This window comes from Polyergus mexicanus, unplaced genomic scaffold (genome assembly GCF_030449975.1).
Source record: "Polyergus mexicanus isolate NDT 795.1 unplaced genomic scaffold, iyPolMexi1.0 SCAF_21, whole genome shotgun sequence".
NCBI lineage: Eukaryota > Metazoa > Arthropoda > Insecta > Hymenoptera > Formicidae > Polyergus > Polyergus mexicanus.
This window is the reverse complement of record NW_027223341.1, coordinates 4,475,043-4,491,330: the sequence shown is the minus strand read 5'-3', so window position 1 is coordinate 4,491,330 and position 16,288 is coordinate 4,475,043. Positions and strand designations below refer to the sequence as shown.

At 43.2% G+C, this 16,288-nt stretch overlaps 1 protein-coding gene across 1 annotated transcript; it reads left to right on the top strand.

Annotated features, from left to right (window-relative positions):
• Positions 1 to 3,202: 3,202 nt before the first annotated feature.
• Positions 3,203 to 4,791, top strand: LOC138942051 (72 kDa type IV collagenase-like). The gene is made up of 2 exons (XM_070312082.1): positions 3,203 to 3,422; positions 3,965 to 4,791. Exons 1-2 carry the CDS (start codon positions 3,203 to 3,205, stop codon positions 4,789 to 4,791), a joined length of 1,047 nt encoding a protein of 348 aa, XP_070168183.1.
• The last annotated feature ends 11,497 nt before the right edge of the window (positions 4,792 to 16,288 follow it).

Genomic DNA, 16,288 nt, shown 5'->3' with positions numbered 1-16,288 from the left:
TATATAATCTATAAATTTAATTATATATTTTAAGCTTTATATATAATGTATCGAATCAATTATATAATCTATAAATTTAATCATGAATGTATTAATCATACTGTCGCAAAATACACGCTATACGAACGAACCGCGTTTTTCCTTTATCGCGGTCGCGTATCCTTCCTCGCGATAATAGCTCGCGCATCTTCTATTTTAAAACGTTTATACCGATGTTCGTCAGAAAGTATTAGACTATTCGCGAAGCAGTATTAATAAAAGTGTATTAAAAATGCCATCGCTTATTGAATTGGTTCTATGTCGAGGTCAATACAACGCGGCGTGGTGGGCGGAGAATCTGGTAACGGGGCTATTGAGAGCCCTGATCAATCTCGTAGTATTTCAAAGAGTAAGTAATATTTATTTTATATTAAAATTATATTTTATATTAAAATTATATTTTATATTAAAATTATATTTTATATTAAAATTATATTTTATATTAAAATTATATTTTATATTAAAATTATATTTTATATTAAAATTATATTTTATATTAAAATTATATTTTATATTATGTTTTATATTATGATTCGATTTAATTTATAGTATAACTATACGAAAGACATCCAGATTCCTGGATTTTTAAATTTCGAGTATCGACGATACGCGCGAATGATGCGGCGATACGAGCGCGACCTCCGCGAAGACGTGTGGAAGGACAACGGCGGTCTCTATCTAGATCTGAGACGTCTCTTCGGGCTCGAGCCCTACGAGGAAGATACGGCGGAAAACTCGTGGAACGAGTCCTACGAGGAAGATGCGACGGAAGAACAGCGGGACGAGCCTCCGAGCAAGAGGCCGAAAAATTAATCGCGAGTATCTTTTTAAAATTCGTGATATATTAAATATTAAATTAGTATACTAATAAAATTTCTTTTCTGTTTCAGAAGAAGCAAATATTTTATTATACATATTTTATTATACATATTACATATTTTATTATACATATTACATATTTTATTATACATATTACATATTTCATTATACATATTATATATTTTATTATACATATTTTATTATTCATATTAAACATATTTTTCTAAAATAGCTTTATTTATGTCTACATATTAAACGAACGCTATTTTTATCGTGAACACGTATCCTTCCGCGATAAGAGAGCGCCGACGCTTACTACGAGAGGCGCGAAAGAAGGATAGCGCCGATACTTACTACGAGAGACGCGAAAAAAGGATAGTGCCGACGCTTACTATGAGAAGCGCGAGAGCGAGAGGATGCGGGAGAAGAAAAGAGAAGCGTAAAGAATCGACGCTTCGTTTAACGTACAGCGTTTATTCATAAGAATCATATCTTACAAATGCGCGCGCATGCGATACACGAAATATATAAATATGGGCAAAAATCAAATTTTATTAATATATAAAATTACTCCATGTCGAACGGTTGCGATTTAGGCTCGTAATCCGCCAATCGTACACCCGTCCGCGATTCACCCTTGTCGACCGTCGCCGGTTCGACCTCGTCCTCCATCGGCCGCGATTCGGGCTCCTCGCCGATCGGCCGCGGTTCGGGCTCCTCGTCGATCGGCGGCGATTCGGGCTCCTCGTCGATCGGCGATGCGACAACTCGCCTAACCTCGGGAACGGCGAAGTCGCGCTCGCTCTCGCGAAGCAGACCGATTAACTCGGGGATGGCGAAGTCGCGCTCGCGCTCATGAAGCCGACCGATTAAGTCGAACCGTTCGGGAGCTCGCGCGACGTTGCGTCGGCGAGCGTCGCGCAACGCGCTATGAACGCTTTGCGCCTGTGCGAGCATAGTCCTCGTCCTAGTTATTAAATCGTAGAGCGATTCTCGCGCCGTTCTTATACAGCCCTCTATTTCTTGTCTAAAATACAAAAGTAAAAAGTTATTAAAAGAGTTATTAAAAGGTTATTAAAACATTATAATTTATTATAAAAAAATATTATAAAAAATTCCGATCAAATACTTACATTAAACGCGCGATATCTATGTCTCCGTTCAACTGAAAGGTGAGTTTAAACGAATCCGGACTATACTCGATAACACCTTGCGCCTCCACGTGTAGATCCGTGGCGAGGTCTCCCAGAACGTAGGACTTTATCGCGATTAAATCTCCGTTTACATTAATATAATCGGCCGCGTTAATTATCTGTTCGATTCGTTCCATATCGAACAGTTCGCGACCGATCTTAACTTGTGCTACTTCGCGCTTCGCCGTTTCGTCGCTTCGCTATCTCGCGAGCGAGAATACTTTGACGCTTCTCGAAACGATCTCGCGTTTATAAGAATCGACGCGCGGATGCCGCGGTACGATTTATCGATCGCGCCGCGTCTTCCTTCCGCGACCGCTCTTCTAATCGCTCGACTCGAGCGGAGACGAACGAGTAATAAAGATAGATTATAAAGGAAAATAACAACAATAGATTTTAAAGGAAAATAATAAAAAAATAATGTTATAAGAGGAACTCGAACATCCGTTAGATAACGCGCATCCCGGATACTCGGCGAACGTTTATCGTCGCCGGAAAGAGTATCTGTAATCGCTCATCGAGTGTCCTTCTTAGGGGACAAACGAATAATAAAAATAGAAATAACAAAAAACATCCGCTAGATAACGCGCATCGCTGGAAGGGGTATCTCTAATCGCTCATCGAGTGTCCTTCTTAGGAGGCAAACGAATAATAAAAATAGAAATAACAAAAAACATCTGCTAGATAACGCGCATCGCTGGAAGGGGTATCTCTAATCGCTCATCGAGTGTTCTTCTTAGGGGGCAAACGAATAATAAAAATAAAAATAACAAAAAACATCCGCTAGATAACGCGCATCCCAGATACTCGGCGAACGTTTATCGTCGCCGAAAAGAGTATCTCTAATCGCTCATCGAGTGTCCTTTTTAGGAGACAAACGAATAATAAAAATAGAAATAACAAAAAGCGAAACCGCGAGAGAAACTCGAGCGTCCGCTAGATAACGCGCATTCCGAACGCTCGACGTCGAAAGAGGCGCGTTTCTCTAATCGAGGCGAGTCGCGACTCTCCCTCGAACGAATCGTCGACGATTTCCCCCTTCCCCACCCGCGTCATTCGTCGACGATAAAAATAGGGGTCTCGCGAAACGCGTGAATCAATCGCGCCCGGCGTCTCTCGATAGTTTACCGCGTCTTTCCCCGCTCCGTGCGATGACTAACGCGAGAACGGATCTTCTCGTTCTAGCGACGACGCTCGTCGCCGCGATGGTCGCCGCCGCGCCCTTCGACTCGGAGAGGATCCAGACGCTCCGTTTCCTGCGCGCGTACGGTTTTCTGAAGGACGACGGGGGATCGCTGTCGTCCGATAACGCGATGTCTCTGCGTCGCGCGCTATCGCTGTTTCAAGAATACTATCAATTGTCGGGAAACGGTGCGTTAGACACCGTTACGCTTCACCTTATGCGCAAACCGCGATGCGGTCTCGCGGACATTCCCGATCGCGCGTATAGCTCGATCGCGCGAAAATGGCCGAAAACGCGTCTCACGTGGAATTTTCAGGTGGCCAGCGAGGAAATCTCGCGAACGGTCGCAGCGGCGTTCGCGTTATGGGCAGCGAATTCGTCGCTAACCTTCGCGCGCGACTCGCTACGCCCCGATATACTGATATCGTATCGAACGGGCGCGCACACTTACGCGAATCGTCGGAACGTCGGCATTTGCCCGGCGACCTTCGACGGTCCGGGAGGAGCCCTAGCTCACGCGTTCTTTCCTTCTGGAGCGACCGACTTCACGTCGGAGATACACGTCGACGATTCGGAACCGTGGCACGTGTATCTAAACAAGAATCCTCCCGACACGCATCACCTGCTGTAAACGCTAACGCACGAGATCGGCCACGCATTGGGTCTACAGCACAGCATGCGCAATGACTCTATAATGTTCCCGTATATACCCGACATCGAGAATTTCCAGTTAAGCTGAGCATAGAAGACATTCTCGCTATACAGAATCTGTACGGATCTCACGACGATGGAAACTATCCGACGGCGACTCCCGCGACCACCGCGGCGCCCGCGACGACGAGCGTCGCGCCGACCGACCCAGCGCGCGCGGATCTCTGCGCATTGCGGCGCGTGGACGCCGCGCTGATAATGAATCACCGATTGTATATAGGTAATCGCCGCAACGTATGGTCGGTCGACATGACCGAGAAACGCTATGGTAGACCCATGACGCTCACGGATTACGCGGTGTTTCTCCCAGCGAATTTCACGCGCCTATCCGCCGCGTATCGAAGACCTTCGGGCGATCTCGCGCTATTCGCGGACGATTCGATCTACCTCGCTGAATATCCCAGTCTTAAGCTAAAATCGGATTGGCCGAGATATCTCCACGATATCGGACTTCCTCAAAACGTTAAGATCAACGCAGCGATAAATACGCATACGGGACGAACCTACGCTATATACGACGATGATAAGGTCGCAGAAATCGACGAGTGTCACATGATAGTCGTTAGACATGCTCCGTTAAAAGATATATTTCCTGGAATTCCGTCCGCGATAACGTCAGCCTTCCGATACATCGATGGTAATCTATATTTCTTCGCCAAACGTCAGTTCGACGCCTTCAACGAATTCACGAATATCGTAACCTCGGCTGGTCCTTTCGATCTACACGCGCTCGGCATCAAGTGTCCTACGGATGGACTGCTAAGGCAATTGCGCGATCTCCTTAGTCGCGTCTATCGTCTCGGCGACGCGACTGAAACAGAGAAGATCGACGATGAGAACGACTAGAGCGACCCCTACGGATGGACTGCTAAGGCAATTGCGCGATCTTCTTAGTCGCGTCTATCGTCTCGGCGATGCGACCGAGAGAGAAGATCAACGATGAGAACGACTAGAGCGACCCTACCGTCATTTTTTAAAATTAGAATATATAAGAGAAAGCGCGCGAAAGGGGAAGAAGCGATCTCTACGCGAGTATATAAAGACCGTCCATCCGTTAAGCGCTTCATTATTGACGGAGAACGCCGAAGCTAACGCGCGAGAAAGAACAAACGAGAAAGAACGAGCGACGATGTACGCGACAATGGGGGGACAACCGCAGCAGCAACACTCATTCGACGATCGATCGAGGCTAACCGAGCGAGACCGCGAAGATAGCGCGGAATACGCTAAAAAAGCTAAAAAGGATAATGGGTAAGATTATCAAACGCTTATTCGAACTAATAATTCACTAGCGTCGTTTCTCTCATCGCTCGCATCTATTTTTAGACGAGATCGCGATCGGACGCCGAGACGCGATGCGGACGTCTCGGTCGCGCGACCGCTCAGAATCTTAGGAAGACGCTATCTATTGACCAAAACCGCATATAAACATCTGGAAGTCAGCGTTAACGTCAGCCGACCCTCTTTCGTGGAAATCGTCTTCGGAGATTGTCACGGCAAGGAGATCTCGCTAACGCCGGATACGTGGAAGGAACTGCTCGATCTACGATCCACGCTTCTGTCGCACTTTCGCTCCGACGAGCGCGACGAGGCGCGCCCTCCGGCGCCGATATACATCGGACAGTTGACGCTACGATTCGGCAAACTCAACAATCTTCGAATACAGTAGTGATACTATGCGGGTTCTAAGCCATGGTCCTCTGTGGGGGGGTGAGGGGAAACCGGCGGGTAGGGGGGGGGGTATGACGTCACGGGGGGGTGATGTCATGGAGGTATGACGTCACGGAGGGTATGACGTCACGGGGGGGGTATGATGTTACGCGGGGGACTGCGGCGTAACGGTTGGCGCGGGGTCCGCGGGGAGGGGGAGGGGGACCGCGGCGGAACGGTAGGCGCGGGGTCCGCGGGGAGGGGGAGGGGGACCGCGGCGGAACGGTAAGCGCGGGGTCCGCGGAGAGAAGGAGGGGGACCGCGGCGGAACGGTAGGCGCGGGGGCCGCGGAGAGGAGGAGGGGGATCGCGTCCTAAGCGATAGGCGAGGGACCCGCTAACCTAACCTAACCGATAAGCGAGGGGTCCGTGGTGAGGAGGAAGGGGGATCGCGCGAAACCGATAGGCGAGGGGTCCGCGGGGAAGAGGGAACGCGAAGGTACGATGCCGCGAGTAGGTGTTAGAGAGATAGCGCGAGGCGTCCGCAATGTGTAAGAGAAGGATAGCGCTAATGATATTCTATGGGCGTGCGAGAAGGATAGCGCGAGACGTCCATATGAGCGTAAGACAAGGATAGCGTTCGCAATGTGTGGGAGAGGGATAGCGCGAGGCATTCGCAAGGCGGTGCGAGAGGGATAGCGTCCGCAAGTTAAATTTTGCAGACTGTGCATATCTATTACACCGTTTTTATTCATGCATAAAGAATGGGATAAATAATTAAATTCACAGATAATTAGTAAAATAACTTATTTATTACAAGCCTTGTGAAGAATATCATTTATAGCACATGTCAATAACTCGCAATCTATGAGCGATTCGCTGTTAAACATATCACTTTCATGTATAGTTTTTGTAGCGTCACATACATTAGTGATATTATTCTGTTGTAAAACAGTTACAATTGTTTGAATTTTTCATTTACAATATGCGTATTTTCGCATAACCAGTAATACGTATGATCTATACATTTTTTTAAATCGAATAAATAGAATAGAGTTGGCGGCTTCATATATAAAGAATTATTTGATAATACAATTTTTATAATATTCGAATCAGATATTTTAACCACTTCGAATGTCAAATCTCGAATCCGCAATAGGATTTCAGTCGATTGTAGAAGCCGTTCAATGTCCGCACGTTTCTGCATTAGCGATTTCCAAGTTTCAAAGGGCAATATTATATGATTGCCCCGATTATCGCCGAGAACCAATTCCACGCAAGATACAGCTCCAACGTTTATTCCAATGTCCAAATATTTGTATGACGTCGGAGTTAAGGCGTATCGTCTTCCGAGTATACGAATCGCGCGACGAGACTCGGATGAAATGCTAGGGAGTAAAAACAATATTATTTATATAAATATTTAAAAAGTATAAAAATATTTAAAAAGTATAAAAATTCTTCAAGTTAATTAAAACTTACTTGTTACATTTCTTCTTCTTACACGGTGAAGTTTCATCAGCATCTTGAATCGGAACGTAATAATTCATGCGGCTTCCTTCAGTGGGATACATTTTTATATGAACCTTTCACACAAGTGGTCGATGCAATACTGAACGTATTGAACATATTTAAAATATGTATTAGCGTTTCAAAATTGCAATGTGGTGGGGATTATTGATGACGCGATATTTTTTTTCAATTTTTCCATTCAAGCGCCGATATACGGCTGTTTCGCGATGACATCATCACCAGGTGTGAGATTTAGCCGAATGCACAAAAATGCAACGTAATATAAAATTTTCAAGTGCCGATGTGCGGCTGCTTCGCGATGACATCGCCTATAGATATCAGATTTCAAACGCGCGTGTCAAAACATGACAAAATCCTAAAATATAAGGATAATCCTCATGATTAAATTGCACTAACATTGGACAGCAGTATGTAATTTGAAACTTTTGCGATACACCTGGGATTTGACATCATCTCTAGACAGCAAAATGCAATAATCGACATTAGCCAAAATGTACGTGACAAATCGCGAAATAAAGATTTAGATAGATACACATGATGGAAAGAGACATCAAGATAGAATATAAAATCATGGTAAAGAGGCACACCCTGTCAGTATTTTCGCAAAGAGTTCCGAGACAAGAGCTGTTAATAAGCACATCTTGTTAGCAAAAATTTTCGGCATAAATTTGGAAATATGGCGGAAAATAATGCCGAACGAAATCTGCATGAGCAATCTGCAAGGATGAATTCGATAGAGGAGTACGTTGCGTGGTAGCAACGATGCGACGAATATATTGAATCATTGGAAGAGCAAAGTCGAATCAAACGTCCACGATTATCGATTGGGATTCGATAATCGCTGATTGCCCTAATTGCACGACTCGAGGGATTGAAGCACTCGTTACGCACGCGTTTTGTACACGCGGGTGCAGGATGCAGCACGCAGCAAGACGGATTGATTTGGCGAGAGATCGATACGGCGTTCGAGAGCCGCATATTGACTGGTGCGGTTATAAATCATAATCACATCGAGCCTCGCCAATTTTTCGAGGATGCTAAAGATATTGTGCTCGAACATGTGCAAACCGTGCTGAAAAAACACTTTAATGTGAAAATTAATACAGTGTTCAATGGTGAATTTGTGACGGGTGATAAACGCGCAAATAAAAGTATCAATACGAGAAACTATGAACTCTTTCGCACATCCGATTTACGCGAATGGTACAAGCGCCGCGTTGTCGAGCCCACTCTAGCATCGCTCGAAGAATTTCAGGAACGCGATAGCGGGTGGGCATTATCGCGAATACTCGATTTAAATATAAATATAAATAAATATAATCCAATACGCGCGGGGTGCCACATTAAATTACCGCGAGAAATAACGATGAAGAGAGCGGTAATAAACGTGCAATCTAATGACAATGCGTGTTTTGTGTGGTCTGTGGTCGCCGCTCTATATCCAGCTGAAGATCATGTTTATCGGGAATCTTCGTACCCGCATTACACGACAGTGCTGAATCTCCAGGACATTGAGTTTCCAGTGACTGTGAATCAAATTAAAAAATTCTTCTCAACGATATCTCAATCAATGTATATAGTATCGAGGAAAAGAACATTGTCCCGATGCGTCTGAGTGAGCTGAAAAAAGACAAACACGTCAACACTGTTGTACGTGGAAGATAACAACGTTGGACATTTCGCGTGGATCAAGAATCTATCCCGCCTCGTGAGCTCGCAATTGAGTTGTGGCAAACGAAGACAATATATCTGCGATCGGTACGTATATATTTAATAAATTATATTACAGAAATCTTTGAACAAAAATTAAAAATTATTTCTTTTACAGATGTTTGCACTACTTTGGCTCGAACGACAAGTTACAATCACATACGGTGGACTGTCGAGAGATGAACGAGTGCGCTATCCGATTATCGAGCGATAAGGACAAGTGGCTCACGTTCAACAATTATAATCGGAAGGAGCGGCTTCCTTTCGTCGTGTACGCCGATCTGGAGTGCGTTTTAGAGAAGACGGAGGAAGAGAGAAACTACCAACATCACAAAGTATTTAGCTTAGCATATTATGTACATTGTTCGTACGATGATTCGTTATCCGCGTATCATTCTCGTCGCGATATCGATTGCATATCATGGTTCGTCGAAGAACTTAAAAATTTAGCACTGCGTGTAAAAAGTATTTTATCAGCTAATGTCCCCATGATAAATTTAACATCTGATGAATGGGAAAATTTTCATAGCGCGACACAATGTCACATTTGCGAGAAACCATTTGTACAGGACGATACACGCGTACGAGATCATTGCCATCTGACCGGGCGATACAGAGGTCCCGCGCATTCAAATTGTAATCTAAATTATAAAGATTCTTTTTGCATTCCAATAGTTTTTCATAATTTATCCGGTTACGACGCGCACTTCATTATCAAGGAAATAGCTACAGCGTTCGAAGGGGGAATCGAGTTACTTCCGATAACAAAGGAAAAATATATATCATTTACGAAAAATGTTAAACTTACCGAAGAGAAATCAAAACATCATATTAAATTGCGTTTTATCGATTCGTATAAATTTCTCACAGCTAGTCTCGATAAATTGGCATCATTCTTGAATAAAGACAAACTCACAATTTTAAAATCTGAATTTCAAAATTTATCGAATGACATTTTCAATTTATTAACACGGAAGGGCGTCTTTCCGTACGAATATATTGACTGCGTCGACAGGTTGCAAGATACGTGTTTACCACCGCGCGAATCATTTTACAGTTCCTTGGCCGGTGACACGATATCCGAGAGCGATTACGCGCACGCGGAGAACGTGTGGAAGCGGTTCTCCATTCGAACGCTGGGCGAATATAGCGACTTGTATCTCAAAATTGATGTCTTGTTATTAGCAGATATTTTTGAAAATTTCCGCGAGAGTTGTATTAAAAGTTATGGGCTCGACCCCGCGTATTATTATACTCTTCCCGGATATACATGTTGAAGCATACAAATATTACATTCGAATTGCTTACGGATATAGACATGGTTTCATTTATCGAACGCGGAATACGCGGCGGTTTGAGTCAATGTTCCAACAGATACGCACATGCTAATAACAAGTATATGCAGTCGTACGATCCATCGAAACCTTCAACGTATCTCACGTACTTTGATGTAAAAAATTTGTACGGATGGGCAATGTGTCAACACTTGCCCTATGCGGATTTTTGATGGGTCGACGACGTATCCGATTTTGATACATCATCGATCGCGCTCGATTCGCCTATAGGCTTCATCCTTGAAGTCGATCTCGAGTATCCGCAACGTGTTCACGATGCGCACACTGACCTACCGTTTTGTCCGACACGCGACAAACCACCTGTTAAGCGGCAGGATAAGCTGCTCGCAACCTTATACGATAAGAAACGTTACGTAATACATTACCGCAACCTGCAGCAATGCATGCGACACAGACTTTGCGTTACAAAAATACATCGAATATTACAGTTTTCGCAATCTCCATGGCTTCGCAGTTATATCGAACTTAATACACAATTCCGAACACTCGCGAAAAATGATTTTGAAAAAATTTATATAAATTAATGAATAATGTGGTATTTGGCAAAACGATGGAAAATGTGCGCAATCGCGTTAATATTAAGCTCGTGACACATTGGGATGGAAGATATGGCGCAGAGGCGATGATCGCAAAACCAAATTTTCATAGTAGAAGCGGGTTTTCGGAGAATCTGAATGCCGTTGAATTGCGCAATCTCGAGATGAAATTTAATAAACCAATCTACGTGGATATGTGTATACTCGACATATCCAAGATATGTTTGTACGAATTTCACCACGATTATATGATACCTATGTATCGAGAGAAATGTAAAGTCATGTACACCGACACCGACAGTCTCATATATCACATCGAGTGTGAAGATGTATATGAGAATATAAAGCGCAACGTCGACAGATTCGATACCAGCGATTATGCGGTGGATGTGCAATGTGTACGGTATACCGCTCGCGAATAAAAAGATACCGGGTTTAATGAAGGATGAAAATAATGGCGCCATCATGACCGAATTCGTCGGGCTTAGGGCAAAAATGTACGCGTTGCGAATAGATGGTAAGAAAGACACAAAAAAGGTAAAAGGCGTCAAAAATAACGTCGTCGCGAGAACGATAACGTTCAACGATTACACGCGGTGTTTGAACGAAGAGATTGAAATGACGCGTCAGCAGACTTGTATAAGATCTAAATTACACGAAGTATACACTATTCGCGAGACAAAAATTGCTCTAAGTCCGTACGATGACAAGCGGTATATCGTACCCGAAACCATCGACACGCTACCATGGGGACATTACAAAATACCGTTGTAAATAAAAATCATGTATATTTATTGTAAATAAAAAATTATGTATATTTGTTAAATATTATGTATATCTTGGCATACGTTTGACAAAGGTAGAAACAGTCGACACTCGAGTGTCGACTCATTGCAAAGTACTCTCTTATCGTATCTTGCTTATCGCACGCCACGTCGTCAAAGATAAAAATGGAATTCGGAAGCGCTTCGCTCGGTGGAATAACATCACTATTATTAGAGAATGTAAAATAAGCAATTTCATCGATCGATAATAGCAAATTTTCCAAGTATCGATATTTCGGTTGTTGAAGCGATTTCGAATATACGTACACATTCTTGAAATGTACACCGTGTGGACTTTCTATCAAACTTATCAACACGTTAGTCTTACCGCAATTCGAAGGACCGCAAATGATACCGCGTATAGTAGTTGGTAGCATGTTTCCATGCTTGCGTATTTCTTTCTCGGACATTACTCGTGTTTTATCGTCAAAATTTATAACTGATTATTGTCGCTTGTCGCGCGAACCGCATGTTTGCTCTCGCGAATCTCAAATCAGATTTTGGGAAATGAGTCATCGGGGCCCTATTTATAGAGGCGCACCGAATCGAAACCGCTCAGTCTTAAAAATGTTTTTTCTTCTATCGGTTGACAGCGATATTCTCGAGCTTACCACCGAGCAGTTACAGATTATCTCCAAGATTGTTTTACTGCGAGACTTTGGTAGCTACATGGAACAATTGTGGGACAAGCTTCCCGAACATATAAAAGCTGACTCAGAGGTTCAACAGTATCGTCGATGCACGCGACATTATAATTTGTCGTGGCAGCAAACACATTTCGACGGTCCAACACCGTTAATAAAAAATTGTGACAAATGCCAGCAAAAATTATAAGAGGTAGCGGTTTGTTGAATCATGTGATAAACGCACTTCCTATCGAATTGCATATTCCAGGCTATCAGTTTTGCGGACCGGGAACTCATTTAGAAACACGATTGGCTAGAGGCGATCGGGGTATCAATCCATTGGATGCCGCGTGTCGCGAGCACGACATAGCTTATTCCCGAAGCAACGATCTCGGTCAACGACACGTTGCGGATAATATACTCGCCACGAAAGCGCGAACGCGTATTACCGCGAGAGATTCGACTCTTGGCGAAAGAGCAGTCGCTACAGCTGTTTGGGCGGCTATGAAGGCAAAGACAAAATTCGGTATGGGGCTGAAAACAAAAAAATCATCGATGAAGAAAAAGACTGCGAAAAAACGAATACTTCCTATAGCGAAGCGCGGTGGTATCTTACCAATTTTACCATTATTGGGAGTTCTCGGTTCGTTGGCTGGCGGAGCAGCGGGAATCGCGAAGGCGGTGAACGATAGCAAGGCGACGCAACGTCAGCTCGAAGAAATGCAGCGTCATAATCGCGCCATGGAAGGTCACGGACTTTATCTTGCTCCATACAAGCGTGGACGAGGGTTCTCAACAGCAGCCAAGAAAAAAAAATGTCAAAATAAAAATGCCTACCGGTGTAACAACCAATGTACAATTGGAACAGCTTGCAAGACGTATGCGTATACAATTTTTTAGAGGTGTTTTCATGCGCAATAATTTACTGATAAACGGTGTACGACGAAATGAGAGCGGTATCATCAATTTGGATGACGTCGATGGTTCCGGTACTCATTGAGTTGCGTATGAAAAGAGGGGAGATCGTGTAGTATATTTCGATAGTTTTGGAAATCTGCGACCGCCCAAGGAATTAGTGCGATATTTTGGACAGAATGTTGCAAATATAGAATACAATCACACGGCCTATCAAAATTATAATCAAAGTATTTGTGGACAATTGTGTCTTGGATTTCTTCAAACGGTCGATGATCGATATGAATTTAAAGCCTGACAATTCACCGTCGCGACTCAGTATTCGTTTGACAGTTTTCCAGCATGTCACTTACACTTACGTTGACCGGCAAGAGTAGCGCGCTTGCTGTAAGTTACTTTCCAGCTATAGATTTAGACGATGGCGATTACGAGCTTGGTTTAATGGATTTTGAAACGTATCATACGATATCGAACGTGAATTCTTGGAATAATAAATTTTATTTTGATAACGACGATAAGGAAATTACGATTCCCGAGGGATCATACGAATTACACGCTATAAACGAATATCTCCGACATGCAATTTTACGACATCGACGCGTAGTTGATTCCAACGATATTGTTGATGGCGAAGAACACGATGAATATCCAATAACGCTTCGCGCTAATCATAATACGCTGAAAAGTGAAATCAAATGTGTCTATGGAATAAATTTTAGTAAACTGGGCAACGTTGGATCGTTGTTGGGATTCTCGTCGAATCGTATATTACAGCCTCGGAAATGACACGAATCGGATGTACCAATAAATATTAGTAGCGTAAATATTATTCGTATAGAATGCAGCGTAACCACTGGCGCGTACAGCAATGACAAGCGCGTACACACAATACATGAATTTTCACCGAGCGTGCCGCTAGGATATAAAATATCGGAAACGCCAGCACAGATCATTTATCTACCGATCGTCGCACGGAGCATTACTGATTTAACGATACGCATTGTTGATGAAGAAGGACATTTGCTCGATTTTCGAGGAGAGGTAATTACCGTAAGATTGCATATACGGCGGCGGCAAAAATAAAGTCTTTGACAAATGAAATGCTTGTGTTGAACGGAAGCACGGAGCACTCGAGAGACAATATCTTTGTGAGGGACAATATTTTTGCGAGAAGGTGAGTGACTGCTGTATCGGGTGACAATAATCAGATATCTCGTTACGCTAAAAAGAAGCTCAGCGCGTTGAATCGCGAGTTTTTAAAATCATTGGGATTCGTCGTACGAAATACTTAACAATATGATTGACATCTTGAATATCGGAGGTGAGCCGATCTTTGACGACCGTATCATCAAGATTGAGACTCATACGCCAACACAACGCTTGGATATAGCGACGAGATACGGATACCGATACAACATCAAGATTTGTACACGTTACCATGTGAAAGTTTTCTATATGTCGAAGAAAAGTTGATGGTGCGTAAAGTAGCTGAAGAGGGAAGAGTGGTATTGGGAAACAATTGTGACGCGTTTATGTTTGATGAACTTCGATATGAACTCGACGGTGTGGAGATTGACCGCAACAGAAACATTGGAATAACTTCCACGATTAAAAACTATATCTCTCTAACAACCGAGAAAGGTAAAATCTTGGGGAATGCTGCGTGGAATATGTCACATAATGCTGTTGAATCTTACTTCAATTTTTGCGTGCCGCTAAACATACTATTGGGTTTTTGCGAAGATTATAAGCGAATTGTGATCAACGCTCGTCACGAATTAATTCTGATACGTTCGCGCAACGAAAACAATTGCATATTTGGACATGCTTCGGCTGAAGCTGATATCGAATTATTCAAGATACAATGGCGTATGCCACATGTAATATTGAGCGAGGTCAATAAACTATCCTTGCTGCGCGCGTTGGAAAGTGGGCGATACTTGAATATCAGTTTTCGCTCTTGGGATCTATACGAATTTTCTCTATTGCATAATACGACCAAGCATTCGTGGACCGTGAAAGCCGCCTCTCAGCTGGAGAAGCCGCGATACGTGATCTTTGCGCTGCAGACTGGTAGAAAAAATTCTGTGTCAAAAGATATTACTACATTCGACGACTGCAATTGACCAACGTTAAACTCTATCTAAACTCGGAATTTTATCCCTACGATGATTTGAATTTAGATTTCGATAAAAATAGATTCGCCCTCTTGTTCGATATGTACTCTCGTTTTCGCAAATCTTATTACGGATGTGATAATGATGATGTGCTATTAAACATTTCAAAATTTCTACATTGCGGTCCTCTCGTGGTTATCGATTGCTCGCGACAAAACGAGTCTGTCAAAAATTCCACCGTGGACGTGAGATTAGAGTTTGAGTGCAAGGAGGATATACCGACAAATACTACCGCCTATTGTCTCATCTTGCACGATCGCGTTGTCGAATATTGCCCATTGACCAACGTAGTTCGTAAAATTACCTAAATCAGCAAATATCCCCTCCAATGTCAAAATATAAAAAGATTGAGATTTTGACGATCGGCAACAGTCGTACATCGTTCTTGCAATTGTACGGTAATATTATCAGCATGATCGCGCCAACATTTGTGGATCTGCAGGCATTCATTATCGGGAGAAACTTTGTCGTGAAGAAAGTAGCGATATTGAGAAATGGATCTGTTCTCTCTCATTACTTTTTTGCAAGTCCCGTACCATGGCGTGCACTTACAAAATCTGAGAGATGCCAAGCTTCATGGCTAATCGGACATCACCATGGACTTCAATGGGAGGCTGGAAACGTTCCATACAGCTTCGCTAGGCGTTTGATTACGAGAGCCGTGATGGGCGCGACGGAAGAGGAAGATGGAGCATCTCCTATCGTATACGTTAAAGGATGCGAAAAACGAGAATGGCTGGTCGATATACTTGACGATGATGCGAGAAACGACGTTATTATTGAGACCTTGGATGCGGACTATGAAGACATCACTTCGTTAAATAAGCTAGATGTTACTAATACTATGCGCTGTGAAAAACATTTGAAAAATTGCGCTTTACAAAATGTATTTAAAATATTCAATTGGTGGACGAACCATCATAAAGATTCACCCAAACATTATTTAGAATAAACTATTGTTGAAATATATTTTATTCTTCCCTTTTCCTCTTTCATATCCCAGTACGCGAGTATTAAA

Bases quoted from the DNA above. Each gene is read 5' to 3' on its own strand.
- LOC138942051 (XM_070312082.1), top strand. From the start codon at position 3,203: ATGACTAACGCGAGAACGGATCTTCTCGTTCTAGCGACGACGCTCGTC. The intron at 3,423-3,964 runs GTGCGTTAGACA...GAGAATTTCCAG, and splicing joins CTATCAATTGTCGGGAAACG to TTAAGCTGAGCATAGAAGAC.